General features: G+C 30.2%; 1 protein-coding gene across 1 annotated transcript in view; it reads right to left on the reverse strand.

The window, feature by feature from the left end:
• Positions 1-14,309: 14,309 nt before the first annotated feature.
• LOC139522911 (ankyrin repeat domain-containing protein 27-like) overlaps positions 14,310-17,718 on the reverse strand; it is a 49,378-nt gene continuing 45,969 nt past the window's right edge. Inside the window, exon 26 of the mRNA XM_071316540.1 lies at positions 14,310-16,165. Coding sequence (XP_071172641.1) covers positions 15,600-16,165 — 566 coding nt within the window. The 3' untranslated portion in view covers positions 14,310-15,599. The remainder of the gene's footprint in view (positions 16,166-17,718) is intronic.

Consider the following 17,718-nt stretch of genomic DNA (forward strand, 5'->3'; position numbering starts at 1 on the left):
ACACCATACAATCATTCCATACAACAAATATAGTAGACCTATTGCATATAGTATGAGAAAAACAGACCAAAACACAAAAACTTAACTATAACCACTGAACCATGAAAATGAGGTCAAGGTCAGATGACACCTGCCAGTTGGACATGTACACCTTACAGTCCTTCCATACACCGAATGTACTAGCCCTATTGCTTATAGTATCTGAGATATGGACTTGACCACCAAAACTTAACCTTGTTCACTGATCCATGAAATGAGGTCGAGGTCAAGTGAAAACTGTCTGACAGACATGAGGACCTTGCAAGGTACGCACATATCAAATATAGTAATCCTATTACTTATTATAAGAGAGAATTCAACATTACAAAAAAATTGAACTTTTTTTTCAAGTGGTCACTGAATCATGAAAATGAGGTCAAGGACATTGGACATGTGACTGACGGAAACTCCGTAACATGAAGCATCTATATACAAAGTATGAAGCATCCAGGTCTTCGACTTCCTAAAATATAAAGCTTTTAAGAAATGAGCTAACACCGCCGCCGCCGGATCACTATTCCTATGTCGAGCTTTCTGCAACAAAAGTTGCAGGCTCGACAAAAATTACAGGTAATTTTTTCTTAAATAAAAAAATAGATTATTCTTTTATGAGAAGTGTGGGTTATTGATTGTACATACTCATAAACAAATTGAAACATTTTTGCTAATTTTTAAGAAAATTACAGGTAATTTTTTCTTCAATAAAAAAATAGATAATTCTTTTTTTTTTTTTGGGGGGGGGGGGAGTTGGGTATGAGAAGTGTGTGATTGATAAACATAAACAAAGTGAAACATATTATTAGATTCGTCGTCTTCTAAAGATAAGTATAGTGAATATTTCTTCTTTTTTTTTCTTCTTTTTTTTTCTCTTTTATCTTTCGTATCAGATCAGCCTAATTCTATTACTCAATTGCACTTTTTAAATATACACTTTTTACATTTTTTGTTCTCTCTAGAATATATTCCATCAATTGGACCCTGTTGGCTCTTCATTGACCACTGCAACATATATACATTGAAGGTAGCGCTCTTGGCAGTCGTTATTTTAACACAAAAGATAAGCAACTATTATTTTAACGTTGAACGAATTGCAAAGCAGTAACTTTAAAGACCAACAACACCAATGAAACACTGAATTCATTTTTTCATTTTTTCTTGCATTTTTTAGTTTTTAAACGATTATGGGTTCATGTGCATCCAGCACACATTTGCTTTAAAGCTTCAAATCTGTTACTGCAGCCCTATATAAAAAACATGAATTTCATGATAGTAGATGGTTTTCGCTGTGAAAACAAATGGTATATTGTTTAGAGAAACCTACTATTATATTTTCTTTCCAATACTATCCAAAATAACATAAACGTATCAATTCTAATGCAGCAGTTATTTTCATTAGACTTGATCCATGAGTGCGACATTCATTACATTTATATTAATTATTAGCTTCAATGATTTATAATTAGATATATAAATTGTTGGAATCTGAATAAATACAATAGATGTAAAAGAGATAAAATATAGGCACATGTTGAAAAATTACACAAATGAACAATATGTTTTAAAATCTTCGATGTTTTAAAAACCAATATACCACTTTAACTTATACGTGTTCTTATTATGGTGATTTACTTGCAAGGTTGTGGTATATATGTAATGTAAAGACGCTAGAATACAGCAGGTTAAACATAGATGATCATTAACAGTCAGAAATGTATGGTCGATTTATCGTCTCAACTTTTTGTTTTCTTGAAATCTTTTGGTACAACTTTTTGGAATTTTGGATCCCCAATGCTCTTCAATTTTGTACTTGTTTGGCTTTATAAATATTTTAATATGAGCGTCACTGATGAGTCTTATGTAGACGAAACGCAGGTCTGGCGTACTAAATTATAATCTTGGTACTTTTGATAACTAATTATACAAAAAATAACTATGGTTAGTATGATTTAACTGTTCAAACTAGAGTAATATGCTCTAAGATGATTTTAAAAGGAATAATTTGAGCTATATTTTTTCAACTTTTATCTAAATAAAAAGTAGAGCTTGTTTGCCGTCAGGTACTTACAAGAGAAAATTAAAATAAGTCATATAGTGAGATCAATACGTAACTGAACCTAATACTAAGGAGTTATCTAACTAGAACTAATTCATATTATCAATGTTTTGCATTGATAGATATATTTAAATGTTTGACAATGATGAACAACAATCAGAGTGTAGACAGTTGATTAAATAAAAAAAATATTATACAAACCACTTCAATTGTGTGTGCTCCTTGTGAAAGTGAATAAAAAAAAAGTGATTCGAACATAAGCATTAATATTAAGTGTTATTTTCAATTGATGTTGGAAGACTTTAAGCTGCCCATTATTAAATTGCTATATTACTTTTTATGTTAAAGTTCGTTCTGTTCATTGAAATAGAAGGTAGGGTGAGAATAAGTAGTAAAACCAAATCTGCTATTAGACCATCACAACCATTTAATGACGGTCAACATATTACACGAATGTACCTGATCCGTTTCATATCAAGAAAATTCTATTCGGGGCCATCATTATTATCTGGAATAAGAAATCGAAGTAACTTGATATATAATTACTTCTTATGACAAAACTATTTTAGTTCGAGTGCATTTATGTTTTAAGGCATTTATGATTTCTGCAAATATCAGCACTTTTGTAGACGAAACGCGCGTCTGGCGTATATATAAAATTTAGTCCTGGTATCTATGATGAGTTTATAAGAAGGAAAGAATGTATTTAGTGTGTGTGCTTGCATTGGTTGATGATATCGTAAGTCATAAAAAGAATCAAAGCATCCTACTTTATTACTAGAAACAAATATCAATTCAGAAGTGTTTAAAGCTTTTTTTATACACTCTATATTGTTTTTTTTATGGATGTTAAGTTTTTTTCATTGTTTCCGCTTATAATTTGAATTCTGTTCACAAACTTAATTTATAAAAAAAGTAAAATTGTATTTCAAGTTTTCAAATATAAAGTAAATTTCTTTTTTCTGGCCATTTATTAAGATCAAATAAACAGCAATTGTGCATTTGGTAGTTTGTTTAAATGTAAAATAAAACATAAAAGAGTTTGAGGGCAATAAGGCAAATTTGTTCCATGTTCTTGTGTTAATGAACTTTCTTACAATTCTAATCAATATCTACTACTACTATTATGATCAACTGTAAGATATAGTATAGGTTAAATGATGAAATAGAATAACGTTTTAGATTAGGATGACATAACTGTCCCATGTGTCTTGTATTCTGTCATTAAGAGGTTCATTAGTTAGCAGTGATGTACTTTTATCCATGAAAGGTGTTAAAATGTCTGATCTATTCTAGTAAGAATGTCCATGGATTCATGAGTTTGAACAGCGGTATACTACTGTTGTCTTTATCTATACTTTAAGCAATATATTGCTAGCGGGATATTTGATGTATTTCAAGGCAATAAAATCCATTTCTTGTATAAGTTGCCTTACTTGTAAATAATGTATGTCAATGATGTTGAGGAAGTCAAGATTCGGTTAGCTTCAAATGTCATTTTGTCAAAAAGATCCCTAAAAGATGATAAAATACAACTGACTCATCTGTATTGCACGTGTTTTTTTAACATCTTTCCTGTAGTTAAGGGACATAACAAATGCAGCGCTTTATAATTTCTCTATAATATTATTTCACAATAAAGCAATTGTCTTTGTGACCTATTGCACTTTGTAAAAACAGCTGTTTCACAAACCATGACACTTGTTGGAAGATACATACTATTCATATCAAATTTGTTTTCTTTACCTACTGCCTACTGGTCCCAATATATGATCTTTATGGTTCACCTCATAAAGCCATAACTTGGGAACTTTACCAGTATGAATAAATAGCGACTAAATTCAATTTTGAGGAAGATGCAATGTGAAGATAGGATCAGTTCAAAAAATTGTATACGTTTTAACTCTCGAATTTCTGCATATATATCAAAAGTATGCCGCACAGCCTTCTGTTTTGACATTAAGTTTATATGAGCTTTCCATTCTTGGATATCATTTTTACAAAACTTCATTATATTGATATTAAAAAAAATTAGTTTTGATCAATGCCCATTTCTACATTTTGCAAGTTAACTTAACTCAATTAGTTTTCGCCTTCCATGTAGATCTCTGAAATCAGGGAAATAATATTAAAACAAAAATGGTATTGTGCAAACAAATATTAGACAATAATGTCATGAAATACTAGACCGTAATTTATATACTAAACCTGAGGGTGATAGTTATTATTACTCAAGATGCAGGCTATAAACGAATCCGCAGTAACGCTCAAATCAAACTTAAAATCCAGAGACAAAATCAAATATGAAGGTGAAAAGCAATTCCGAACATGAACGCGCGAAACCGAGCACTAAAGTTATGGCATGACGACAGAAATATGCTTCAACTGTGGAAAAAGCTTAAATCGTAAATTATAGATCTTATCTCGAATCGTCCATCTGTGCCAATATCACGAAAAAGATCAAGATATCTAGCAAATATAGATTTAGTTTTAGTAGTAACCTCATCGTCAAATTATCTGGAATATAAGAGATTCTTCCACTCTCTAAAATGTGTTTTATTCAGTGACATGACTTCCTTCATCTCTATATCTTAATGTGAATTAAAGAACTTAGCAAGGTAATTCTATACTTTCCCCTAAAAAGGTTTGTATAAATTTTGATCTCCTCATCGTGATATTATCTGGAATATAAGAGATTCTTCCACTCTTTAAAATGTGTTTTATTTAGTGACATTTCTTCCTTCATCTCTATATCTTAATGTGAATTACAGAACTTAGAAAGGTAATTCTATACTTTCCCCTAAAAAGGTTTGTATAAATTTTGATCTCCTCATCGTCATATTATCTGGAATATAAGAGATTCTTTCACTCTCTAAAATGTGTTTTATTCATCGACATGACTTTCTTTCATCTCTATATCTTAATGTGAATTACAGAACTTAGCAAGGTTATTCTATACTTTCCCCTAAAAAGGTATGTATAAATTTTGATCTCATCTCTTCGATAACAACCAAAGAGAAGACTGCTCTGAGGGATACGATTGTCATTGTTTTCATTGACACATGTATACATGTAGCAGGATAATATTATTTTTAAAACTAATTCAACTGCACATGTAAAATGTAATTTACGTAATCTGAATAGTTACAAAATAGCCAATCCCGGATACAAGTGTATGAACAATGTACTTATTGTGTTTTATTTTTGTACTATCAATTCAGAGTTTACTTAAATATTGAATATACATTTCCTAAATAAATAGATATTCAAGAGCTTGCAACTGCCAATCACTCTGTATTACAGGTCACCAATCTGTGATATTTTTCTGACTAATGTTCATGTTGAGAAGCCACTGAGAATAAGTTCAATATCCTCGTGAAAAACCAAGTTGACATTTCAATGATCATTGTAACATCAATTACTCGTCTGATGTTATTCTTTGGTTATTACTAAATATACTTAAAATTTTGATTGAAATAAAGAAGAATATACATTAATTTCGAAAACAGGAACAATCAATCATCCATTTGGACAACAGAAACCGGAAGTGAAAAAAACAACATTCTAAACAAGTAATCACGTTTTGATTAATGTCGGTTGACGTCAAATATACACAAATATGTATCTATGATTAAATATCATTCAAGATGATGTTGTAATACAAATGCAAACAAAATTTGATAATATAGTAAGGGGAATAAACTAAATGACTCGTTCATTTCTTAAAAAAATTGTTGCTGATGTAATAAAAATGAAAAAGTGTCATATTTGTATGATGAACTTGCATGCCTTTTTCTTAAGTCTGTTTGCATGATTCTAGCTATTAAATCGGTAGAAAAGATGAATATGTAGCTAGCAGACCAGGGTTTATTTTCTTGTGTAAGAATATTAGATGCTTGTTGAACTTTCCAATTTTGAATTGTGCACAAAGATGGACCGTTAACAGGTTGGGAACAACACTCAAAATGAGGGGTAACCCTCATTGGATGAACATTACAACCCACCGTAAAAATGAGCACCTTTATATTCATACTATTTGATGAAACTTTTCCCAAGAACTATGCATCAAATGGTCTAAACATGTCAAAGGAATTTCGTGATGTTTCTAAACTTATATCTTCTTTATTAATTTGACCCTTCATTTAGAAAAGTTGTTCCAAATATAATGAATTTAACCACTTTCGAGTTAAAAATATTAAAAATTTTCTTCCTTTTTTTCAACAGTAAAATGACCCCTTGTTTTAGGGACAGTCCCTCATTTAATGGACACCACTCATAATGGAGGGGGGGGGGGGGGTCCCAACCTTTTTGTTGGTCTTTGTGAAAAAAGAATAGTACATTGTCCTTTAAATGATTTAATTGAATACAAAATAAAATATGTTACGACAAGTATTACGTCAATAAATTAGTGAAAAAAAATACTATTTATTATCTTTCTGGAAGTTCAGTAGACTCTGGACAATCGGCTACCCAAAAGTGCAGCTAAAATATCCGATTACCCGATATATTCAATTAGACGATGAATGTATATTCATTGAATATTCTACAATCATAAGTAGACCTATTTCTTAATATGTGAAAGGGCTGGAGGATTGATGGAGTGATTTTTATCAGTTACATCACCACGATGTTTGCGATGTTTGCGTAAAAAATATCAGCTGATTATGTAATGATTAAATTTGTTTGGACTTGCTGTTTTTAAATCTTATATTTATTAAAATAAACCAAATGTCCTGAAATATTTATGTGAATTATTATCTTTCATCCATAGTTTGTCTTTACTAGTTTGGTAAACAAATTAATATCCATTATTTACATTTTCACACAGGTAAACTAATTTGGCTATAAATAGATCAAAGCATGTGTAGAATCTCTAATCTAAAATCGTTATTGTTATAATTTTATTTCTTTAAATAATCAAATTTAAATTTATGAAAATAATCATGATTGATAAAATAGTATTGCATAAAGTTTACGTTTTCGGAAGACTTGTTGTTAAGGTCATGGTTCTAGAGGCTTCTTCACATATTTGTAAACAAACCAATATGGCCGCCACATGTGATTACCTTTGCACATGTGAAAACAATATTTTTGACTAAAGTCAGATTTCTCTTGTCAAAGGGGATTTATATTTATATTGCAATAAATTATTCAGAAGGAGGTACATTCAGTTTAGATTATATTTTTCATTCTATGAGCATTTAGAGTTTATTCAAAATTCTCCCAACACATTCAACAGCAAGGTACTGCTCTTGTCAACTGAGTCTTGAATAATTTTATAAATAGATTCAAACCATTTGAAATAGAAGGGCATCTAATTCACATGACAAAGGAAAAACAATGAATAAAGACAACAATTTAATAAGAAATAGATCCTTTTTATTTATTAAAAACAAAACTTTCTTGTCTGCAAGAGTGCAATTCGTAACTTCCAAGGGCGAACATGTAAACAGGGCGAGTTGTCCCGATACCAAATTCACGCATGCGTACTACAAATATCTACAGTAAAAAAATCCTGTTACAAGTAAACAAATAACATTCATGCAGATGAGATGAAATCTAATAATTTACATAAATAAAAGGGTACATATTTACGATAATGATTGTTTTTCAATCCTAATTTACAAATTAAATGATTTAGATGCTTAATCATGTGTTAAAGGGAAAACGGTACTATTTATTCTGCCATAGGCGACAATGTTAACATTTTCTAAATTTACCACTTTTTAAGATAAAAACCTGGATAAAACAGTTATATGTTGTGTTAGTACTTTATTACTCTGTTTTAAAAATGAAAGCCAAATAGTATCATGACCAACTTCCAACGGAGCTTGTTTATGTTATCCATGCCCACCGTCATTTTGCACCAAATTTATGAAATTTTGCAAGTCTTTTCGAATAATTCTCTAGAAAATATTTCAATAGGTTTTAAAATTTATATTGTAAATATACATGTTCCAGACCATACGAGTATTTGGACCGTACGCGTACGGTCCGGACCGTATACGTATACTCGTACGGTCCGACCATACGCGTACGGTCGGACCGTATGAGTATACTCGTACGATCCAGCTGACCATACATGTTTTGGTATCATATGGGTTAAATTAAAAAAAATAAACAATAACCAAAAATTTGTAGCTTTAGTTCTCCAAGATGCTATTTTTACATCAGATGGGTAAGTGAATAAGCGTACAATTGAAATTAAATGTTTGTTTAATTCTATATCTGAATCCCATTTTTGTACTCTCGCTGCAGTTGACACTAACTACCACAAGGAATGTTATGTTTTTTTTTATTAATTTACATTAACATGTTTGCGGTCCATTCATGTTCCTTTGCATATTCATTTTTTTATTTAAAGTTCACAAATATTATAAAACAATTGTCCTTGTACGTTTTGTTTACATCCGTTAACCTCAATTTCGATGAGCATACTGGTCTTTAATTAATTACTGACATGCTAATTACAGGAGATTAACAGATTAAACTAGCGTGACCTTTTTAAAAAGTTAGAATATTAAGTTTTTATTTCAATATCAATTGAACTTTTTATATTAATTTGAGATATACGATTTTTTTATCTGTTATTTACATTTGTATCTGAAAAACTTGACCATCTTCTTATTATTAGTTGGACCGTACGCGTACGGTCCGACCGTATGCGTATTTTGAAAAAGTACGCATACGGTCCAGACCGTACGCGTACGGTCCAAATACTCATACGGTCTGGAACATACACACTGCAGTTATTCATAGATAAATAAAAAATATATTGTACCCTTACATCCAATCACAGCGCTCCTAATTTGACTTCCTTCACCTGCCTTTGGTACACAAAAGGCCAACCTAATGCTGGGAAAATTAAATAGTACCGTTTTCCCTATACTGTGACATAAAGATATAAAGAATTCTTATGACATTATTAATGCAATACTGGGCTATTGTGAAAACCTTGGCTATAATAAATACTTGTATGTCCCCAGTACTTAAAGAAATATAGATCATTTTATGTCCCCACCCCTACATGCTGGTTTACCTCATTCTCTACTTCTTTCAGAAAAGCCTTAATAAACAACCTGTATCCAATCATACTTTATCTTATTTAAAAACAATGATAAATAGTTCCATTTAAACAGATAAAATGGACAGTTCCATTCAATTTGTATTCATTTTATCAAAAATTTACAAGAAATGCACAAATTCAAGATTTTTCATACTAATCTCCATTCCATGCTTTAGTATATGCCATATTGTGGTTAGAGCTTGTTATAAAATCTATTATTCTGTCTTGAGATGATGAAAACAAAGATATTAGACACTTTAAACATTAAATATGCAAACTACTCAGCTGTAAAGTTGCCTTTGTTGCCTGTATTAATCAATGAAAAAGCTGAATTATGTCCCTTGGGAGTATTAATTTCCAACAAAAGTCCTTTCAAACAGTAGGAAATGAAAAATTATTTATGTCTGATATAATAAAAGAAAGAAACTACAAAATGAAGCACTTTTGAAATATTTGCTGCATGCATTATCAAGAATGTGAACAATTCTTTACACAGGAGAGTATAAATTCTATGTAAATTTAGCCTGAAGTGGGCCTCTTTTTTTCTTAGATGAACAATTCTAACACTGAAAATGCTTTCAATGTGACCAAATATTGCCTAATTCCATAAACAGTACAAACTAAACCAGACAATTTCCCATTTTAATAGATTATGTTTACAGAAATACCCAAGTTATACATTTAGGGAATTACGCAGCAAAAAAGGCAAACATTTCAGTAAAAAATATTTGTCGCGACTTGAATTCTGGTGTTTCCAATTGAAAAAATCATTGCGAAAGGTGAAATCAAATACAAAAGAACTATAATATGGTGCATTTTACACAATATAGTTAATATTGACATCCTAGAATAAAGTTTTATATCATTACCAATCAATTTGACCTATCATGATGACTCAGCACTTTTCTCAACACAGTATTGTTCTCAGTGAAAAATTTCTATTCTTTGTGATTAAAATCAAATGTACTAATCAAAAGCTTCAAAATAGTATAAAAGAATTGAAGTTTGAGTGACTTTGATTTCCCTTGCTATCTTCAGTATAGGGAAAACGGTACTATTTATTCTGCCATAGGCGACAATGTTAACATTTTCTAAATTTACCACTTTTTAAGATAAAAACCTGGATAAAACAGTTATATGTTGTGTTAGTACTTTATTACTCTGTTTTAAAAATGAAAGCCAAATAGTATCATGACCAACTTCCAACGGAGCTTGTTTATGTTATCCATGCCCACCGTCATTTTGCACCAAATTTATGAAATTTTGCAAGTCTTTTCGAATAATTCTCTAGAAAATATTTCAATAGGTTTTAAAATTTATATTGTAAATATACACACTGCAGTTATTCATAGATAAATAAAAAATATATTGTACCCTTACATCCAATCACAGCGCTCCTAATTTGACTTCCTTCACCTGCCTTTGGTACACAAAAGGCCAACCTAATGCTGGGAAAATTAAATAGTACCGTTTTCCCTAAAATCGGTGTCAGGAATCAGAAGTTATTATGAAATTGTAATACACAGAAACGAAAGCGGCATACGGAGGTTTAAATGATTTAAAGTCGGCAACATAGGTCTTCAGAAGACTTGAAGTCTTCTTCCACCAAAAACTCTACTTCAGTTCTTATATGACAGAAATAGATTTATCGGAATTCAGAGAACTCTCGCATTTTTATCAAAACTGGGGAATTCCCTCTGACGTGTTTCTAAATTTATAAAAACACTCAATATAAATATACTGCTAAATTCTGATTTTCCATGTTGTTAAAAACACGCATATAAGTCAAGGAAAATATCAAACATGACGATTATGAAAAGAACATTATAGGAATGTTGTTTAAGGTCAATCCCTTTGTTTGTTTTTACCTTTTAAAGCAAGACAATCATAAGAATCTGAGATGTTCCTTAATGTTAAGAATAAAACGGTTGACGTGAGGGCATGGCCCTGAGCCAATGGCATAAGTCTACAGATTGCTTGAAAGCTATCATATCCCAAAACAAATCAAACAGATAGGGTGACCTATTAGTACTCATTGGAGAACGAATCAATGGTTGAAGCATCACTTCACCTTGCTTAAAAAATGTGGTGTCGTCCTAAAGTTCGGAATTTTGATGATATCGTCTTCGGTGTATTTTTATTTGAAAATATTTCTTTACTTTATTTACGATTCCTATTTTTATACAAGACTCTGAGAAATATCGATCATGTCGATTTCTCAATTGATCATTGTTAAATGCAGAAGAAATTACTTTTTTGAAACCACACAACAGGCCTTATTAACCCGGGTCTTCCCCATGCACGATGTTAAATAACGTATAAATATGCATTTGTAAATAACGTTCTGTGATCATTATATTCTCTCCGAGTGAGGAAAAATGTTAAAGTTATATAAAAAAAGTTTTAAAGTGTTTAGATGACATAAACCGCTGTGACACAATTTGTTTTTTTTTCTTCTAAAAATAAACATAACCCAGTAAAGTAATGAATCGTTATATAGAATATATCGGAATGGACAGGCAAAGGTAAAATAAGGAAAATGGCTTCCCTAATCTGATTCTTGGCAGATCATAATCGGATTCTTCATGATTTTATTGCTGCATAAATAAGCGTTATCTGATCACCTTACTTTACTATTGCAGGTTAAAACAAATTTAATTGATTCTATAAGAGGCTTAAATAAAGAGGTTTGGTAACAAGCATGTGTTAAGGCATGAACATACGGATTTTTTGTGTTATTAAAATTTACTGTTACAAAATGTTAGTAATTATTATAAATTAAGGAATGTATCTCCCTCATGCAAAGCTCTGTTTCCTTTCGCGGATTAGGCAATACTTTTTGAACCTTTTGGATTAAAGCTCTTCATCTTTTATATAAGCTTTAGATTTCATATATTTTGGCCACGAGCATCACTGAAGAGACATGTAATGTCGAAATGCGCATCTGGTGCAGGAAAATTGGTACCGTTAATGTTATTACTACCACTGGGTCGATGCCTCTGCTGGTGGAATGTTAGCCCCCGAGGGTATCACCAGCCCAGTAGCCAGTACCAAAAATACGGATTTTTTGTGTTATTAAAATTTACTGGTACAAAATTTTAGAAATTCTTATGAATTAAGGAATGAATCTCCCTCATGCAAAGCTCTGTTTCCTTTCGCGGATTTGGCTATACTTTTTGGACCTTTGGATTAAAGCTCTTCATCTTTTATATAATCTTTGGATTTCATATATTTTGGCCATGAGCATCACTGAAGAAACATGTATTGTCGAAATGCGCATCTGGTGCAGGAAAATTGGTATCATTAATGTTATGAAAAAGAGGAAACTTAATTAGATCTGTCATTATATTCTAAAAAGGCAATTAGGGCATCAAGTACAATTTAATCTGTTACATTTGAATACTTACGCTGCCCTATTTATCATTAAATTCAAATACAGCATTCTGAGCAAATTTACATTTTACTCATATTTAACCATTCTAGCGCAATGACGTATTGTCCATATATCTTCATATCAATCCCTATCTCTTTCTCTTTTTATGCCTCATCTACTTGGTGACTTGTTCTAAAAGACAAATGATTGTCCGTTCAAATTTTATGAATTCCTTTTTTGAAGTGAGAAGATATGTAAACAAGATAGTAAGTATAAAGTCAGCATATATTAGAATTTGCTGTTGGTTACCAATCATGATTGATAAATCTCAATAAAGTTTTAATAAGTTATTCAAGTTTTAAAATCATTAATCACAGAGTGTATTTCAGTGATGACAGCAAATTAAGATAACTCCATGGACAGACAAATACGAATCAGAATTTTGGTTTATCTGGATGTTGGTTAAATTGTAGCTTGGTCACACAAGTGAAAATCCAAAAATGTATGTCAATGGTTAAATATTAAAAAAAAAGATAACGTCATCTATCAGACTGAAAACTCAGAAAAAAAGCATTTTGAAAATGTTGCTTTCGAACAAAAAATCAACTTCTGCTTAAGTTAACTTCTAATGGAATTCGATGCAACTGTCATACAAGTGCAAGATTTAGCTAGCGATGAAATAGGTTTAATCAAGCATTTTCTACAAAAGGAAATGTCTGTACCAAGTCAGGAATATAACAGTTGTTATCCATTCGTTTGATGTGTTTGGGCTTTTGATTTTCCATTTGCTTAGGAACTTTCCGTTTAGAATTTTCCTCGGAATTCAAAGTTTTTGTTATTTTACTTTTAACACTATCAAGATATCACCAAAATAGTTTATACATAGTCTTCTTCCTAAAAGAAGGCTGTCACCCTAAACATGGTCTTAACTATTATAATTATTCCACTGAAACATTCCTGAAAGACTAATGGACCACTGGACCAATATTGATCGAACTTTAGCATAAAGGTCATTACCAAATGTAGATTTGTAATTAATCTGTGGAACTGCCGTCACCAAGTAATCAGCATGATTGCGGTAAAAGGATAGATTTTGAAATTTTCTAAATGGATGTCCTTACTATAGAAATAATGCAAAACAAAAATTCAATGCTCCAAACTTAAAATATTTTAAAAAAAAATGGATATTGTTAGCAGAAACAAGTCAAACATAAGGAAAACAAACTCCAATAAAAATTTAAATCGTATAGTCCCTAATCATATGGCAAAATCAAAAGCTTACACATATGAAACGAATGGAAAACAATTGTACTGACTTGATACATGGGATTTCGGCCTATGACGATGAGATATTTGACTAAGCAATTGTTCTGAAAATTTACAGACTGATGTATAACCCTGCATTTATGTGCATTCACATTTTAAAACTTAAGAAATGGTAGCAGCTTAGTGGCAATTATAGAGGATGGTGTCCATTATTGACTGCAATAGCAATTCAAGTTATCTAAGTTCTTTCTCCATATTTAGTTTCATTGTCTGTTTGTGTTGTGTTATGATGACTTTGGTCATTCTTGATCATGTTCATTGTAGGAAAATGCTTAATTGTAGAGTTTGACACAGATATTTTGTGTTATATCAATCTTAAATTACTACACACACTAATTTTTGTTTTGTCTATTCACAGATAAGTCTTATGAATCCAATTCATATTAAAAAGTCCTTTAAAATGATTGATTTTTGTTAAAAGTGCTTCATAAATTGAAATAAACAAATCCTACTCAATTTCGTTTATTTATTTATAAACTGCCAACAATAATTATGTAATAAATAACAATTATTTTCATAAAACAGCAACATAAATCATTGAATATAACACAAATCCGAATTTTTAAGTTGTCATGATAACTATGTTTATTGAGCAGTTTAAACAATAATATCGCTATAAACAATTCTGTTTCAATTCACAAAACAGTAATGAAACACCCATTGCTTCCACTCTGATCATTAATAAAATCATACATCACTCACAATAATACATATAATACTATCTATGTCAAACTGCCCAAGAATTACCAAGACACTTACTATATTCTCACGCATCCATTTGTAAAATATCAACATCTATTTTTTAATGGAAATTAGACATGATAATAATTTCCTATCATGTTCTAGCAATAAGACACTTCTCTGAAACAGTTTTACTCAATGTATTAAGTTTTATAAAAATTGATAATATAAGAAAAACCAGGTTCACAACGACCTTTGGACTAAAATGTGTATTTGTTTTATGACAAATAAATTAAATACGAAAACTTTAAACAGCTTATTATGATAAACCTGTCCTTCTAAAAACTGAGCAAGAAATAAATGATATTATAAAGAAAATCTGAGATCTTTTCGTCCAATACAAACTCTTCTATAATACACTTAAGCAAAAATAAAAAACTTTATGAAATATAAGACCATACTGTATTTGACATATGTAACTACTAATAAGCTTATGAAAATATAAAATAACATTTTTGAAAATTCGATATGTTGCTGTTTTAAATGATAAAAGACAAATTAACTTTTCATAATAAATTACCATATAGATAGTAAATGACTTATAATATAAAACAATCATTTTTATCTTTACATTATTTGACATACCTGTACATAAAAATATCTAGAATTGTTAGGGGCTAATTGTTGGTAAAATAGGGAAACACAAAAAAACAATGTTCTGTTAACTGGTTTTTTTTATAACAATTAAAAAAGCTTCTTTCCCACATTTTGTAAAATTCCATGATTGCCAAACAATCACTATAGAAATTTTGCAAACAAAAAACTATAAAAATGTGATACCTTTTATGGTCCTTTTATTAGTATATATTGAAGCAAATAATTAGGAATAATTTTCGTACTTGAATATCTATCATTTGTGATCATAACAGCCATCACAAGAAAACTTGGAAAAATACCCTTCTATCCTAATATTGGTCATCATATTACAGTTTGTTAAGTCATCGTTTAAATACACCCTTCACCATTTACTGTATCAAAATCAAAACTGATATTCATACAGCTCAGTCTTCAGCACTTTCTAACCTGATAGTTACCTTTTCAAATGAAGACCTGTTTTCATTTCCATTAGATTCTTTATTTTCAGAACAATTTTCTAAACAATCCTTTACAGTTTCAAAACTAACACAGTTTTCTTCGATGTCCTCTGCATATTTGCAAAATGCATCATCAGTATTGCTATCAGCATTTTCAAAAACATTAATTTGTTCAGATAACTGGCCTTCTTCAAGTTCAGATGTATTTTCATCACTGATATGTTCTGTAACAGAACTGTCCAGGCTTCCTTCACATTTACTTTTCTCCTTTAGCACCAATTTATAAATATGTAAAGGTTCACTCTTGTCTATGGATTTAACATGCCTTAATGTTGATAAATCAAAAGCTCTTATAGACAACCGGCGTTGTAAATTTATCAGCTGAGATAAACTTTTATCTACTGTAGAGGTACGACGAAGACTAGAATTTGGATCAAATGTTTCTATGGATTGACAAAGCTCATGTAAAGCATTCAAGTCCCTTTCTTCTGTAGCTTTCAAAATATGATGTACTTTTGGCTGCTTCCCATGCTCTGTTAAAATAACATTATGAATAATGTAAAGTAACGGTAACATTATCAAATATGTTTGAAATAAAAGTAAAATTAATTGTTTTAATTTTTGACACAGACAAAGCATTAATCTTTGAAAATTTAAATACAGTTTAATCAATTATTGAATCCTCTTGAGACTCTTGAGAAAAGTTATTAATTTCCAGTTACTTTATGTTTTCTTTTCAGGCTGAAAGGCAACTCAAGGCAAAAAAATTAAGGACCTCATTAAAGGAGCAAAACATCTAAAATTATATATAATTAGCTTTCACCACCCTTTTGGAACATATACTTTTTGCCTGTTTGATGTAACATACTATCACTATATCATATTTCTTAGTTCTAAGTGTAAAATATCATGCAAGTATGTTAACAATATCAATATCTCAATTTAAATTACAATTGTAAGAATTGTTTCTCTATTTTTGACCAAGTTTATATTATATAGTGTATGAATCTAAAATATAGATTCATACATCTCAGTTAAGTAAATTTACATACTTTCATTTAATACTCAGTTTGGTTAACTCATGAATCAAATATGAGTATACAAAATTAACTGCAACAGCAATGTCCTGTTATTTTGGTGGAATTTGGTTTATGTATAGCAGTACAATTAGTTCTTTGTAAAATTGTAATAAATCTCTGTTACGGTCAACTATTTGGTTTAATTTAAGCATGGCTTATGTGCTATGTGAGTAAATATGGATATTTAGTATGTATATTAATACAAGTCTACAGACCTAACCACATAAAGAATCATTTGTTACATATTACTTAACTACAATTCAGAAAGCAGAAACTATATGTCGAATTATTATTAATATCTTATAAGTATGTGTCTAGAAATGCTTATAAAAATTATCTTCTTACCAATTAACCGTATTGTTTTTTGTTTTGGTTTGTTTTTTGCAATTGTTTATGTGATGATTTTAAAAATTCTATTCTTCTGATATATTCAAAGAATGTATGTCCTTAGATTAATTTCAAGCATTTTTACAAAATAAAATTCATCAATATAGCATTACTTTTCTATCTTGGTTTTCCCCCTTATATTCTCATAGGTATTTTTAGATTTAAGGATGTTTGCTCCTCTATTTTTTTATATTTTGCCAGATTTTCGAAATCCTCTGGTTTTATTCATGTATTGTCTTTAAAAAATTTGCCCATCAACCCTTACTTTTTTTCCATGATTTTATAACATAAAGTTTAAAAAGCCATATTTCAAAATTTTATGAAATTCTTTTTTCATAGTTTTTGAAACAAATAAGGTGCCAATGTTAAATGTATGAAAAATCTAGAGAGAATTATTTCCCACCAATTTTTCAATGGCTTCTATCTCGAAAATGAGCACATGGGCCCTCCATTTTTTTTTTTACTTTTTTAGTTTCTTTATTCATATACTATCAATTCATAACAGTCTTTTAAAAATCTTGTTATTATTTAACAGAGTAGGGAACATCCTTAAACTATCTGCTTTGATTTATAAAATCTTTACTACTATAACAGATCATTCTCCCTCTGATTGAATGACA

The sequence above is a fragment of the Mytilus edulis genome, chromosome 5, assembly GCF_963676685.1.
Source record: "Mytilus edulis chromosome 5, xbMytEdul2.2, whole genome shotgun sequence".
Taxonomy (NCBI): Eukaryota; Metazoa; Mollusca; class Bivalvia; order Mytilida; family Mytilidae; genus Mytilus; species Mytilus edulis.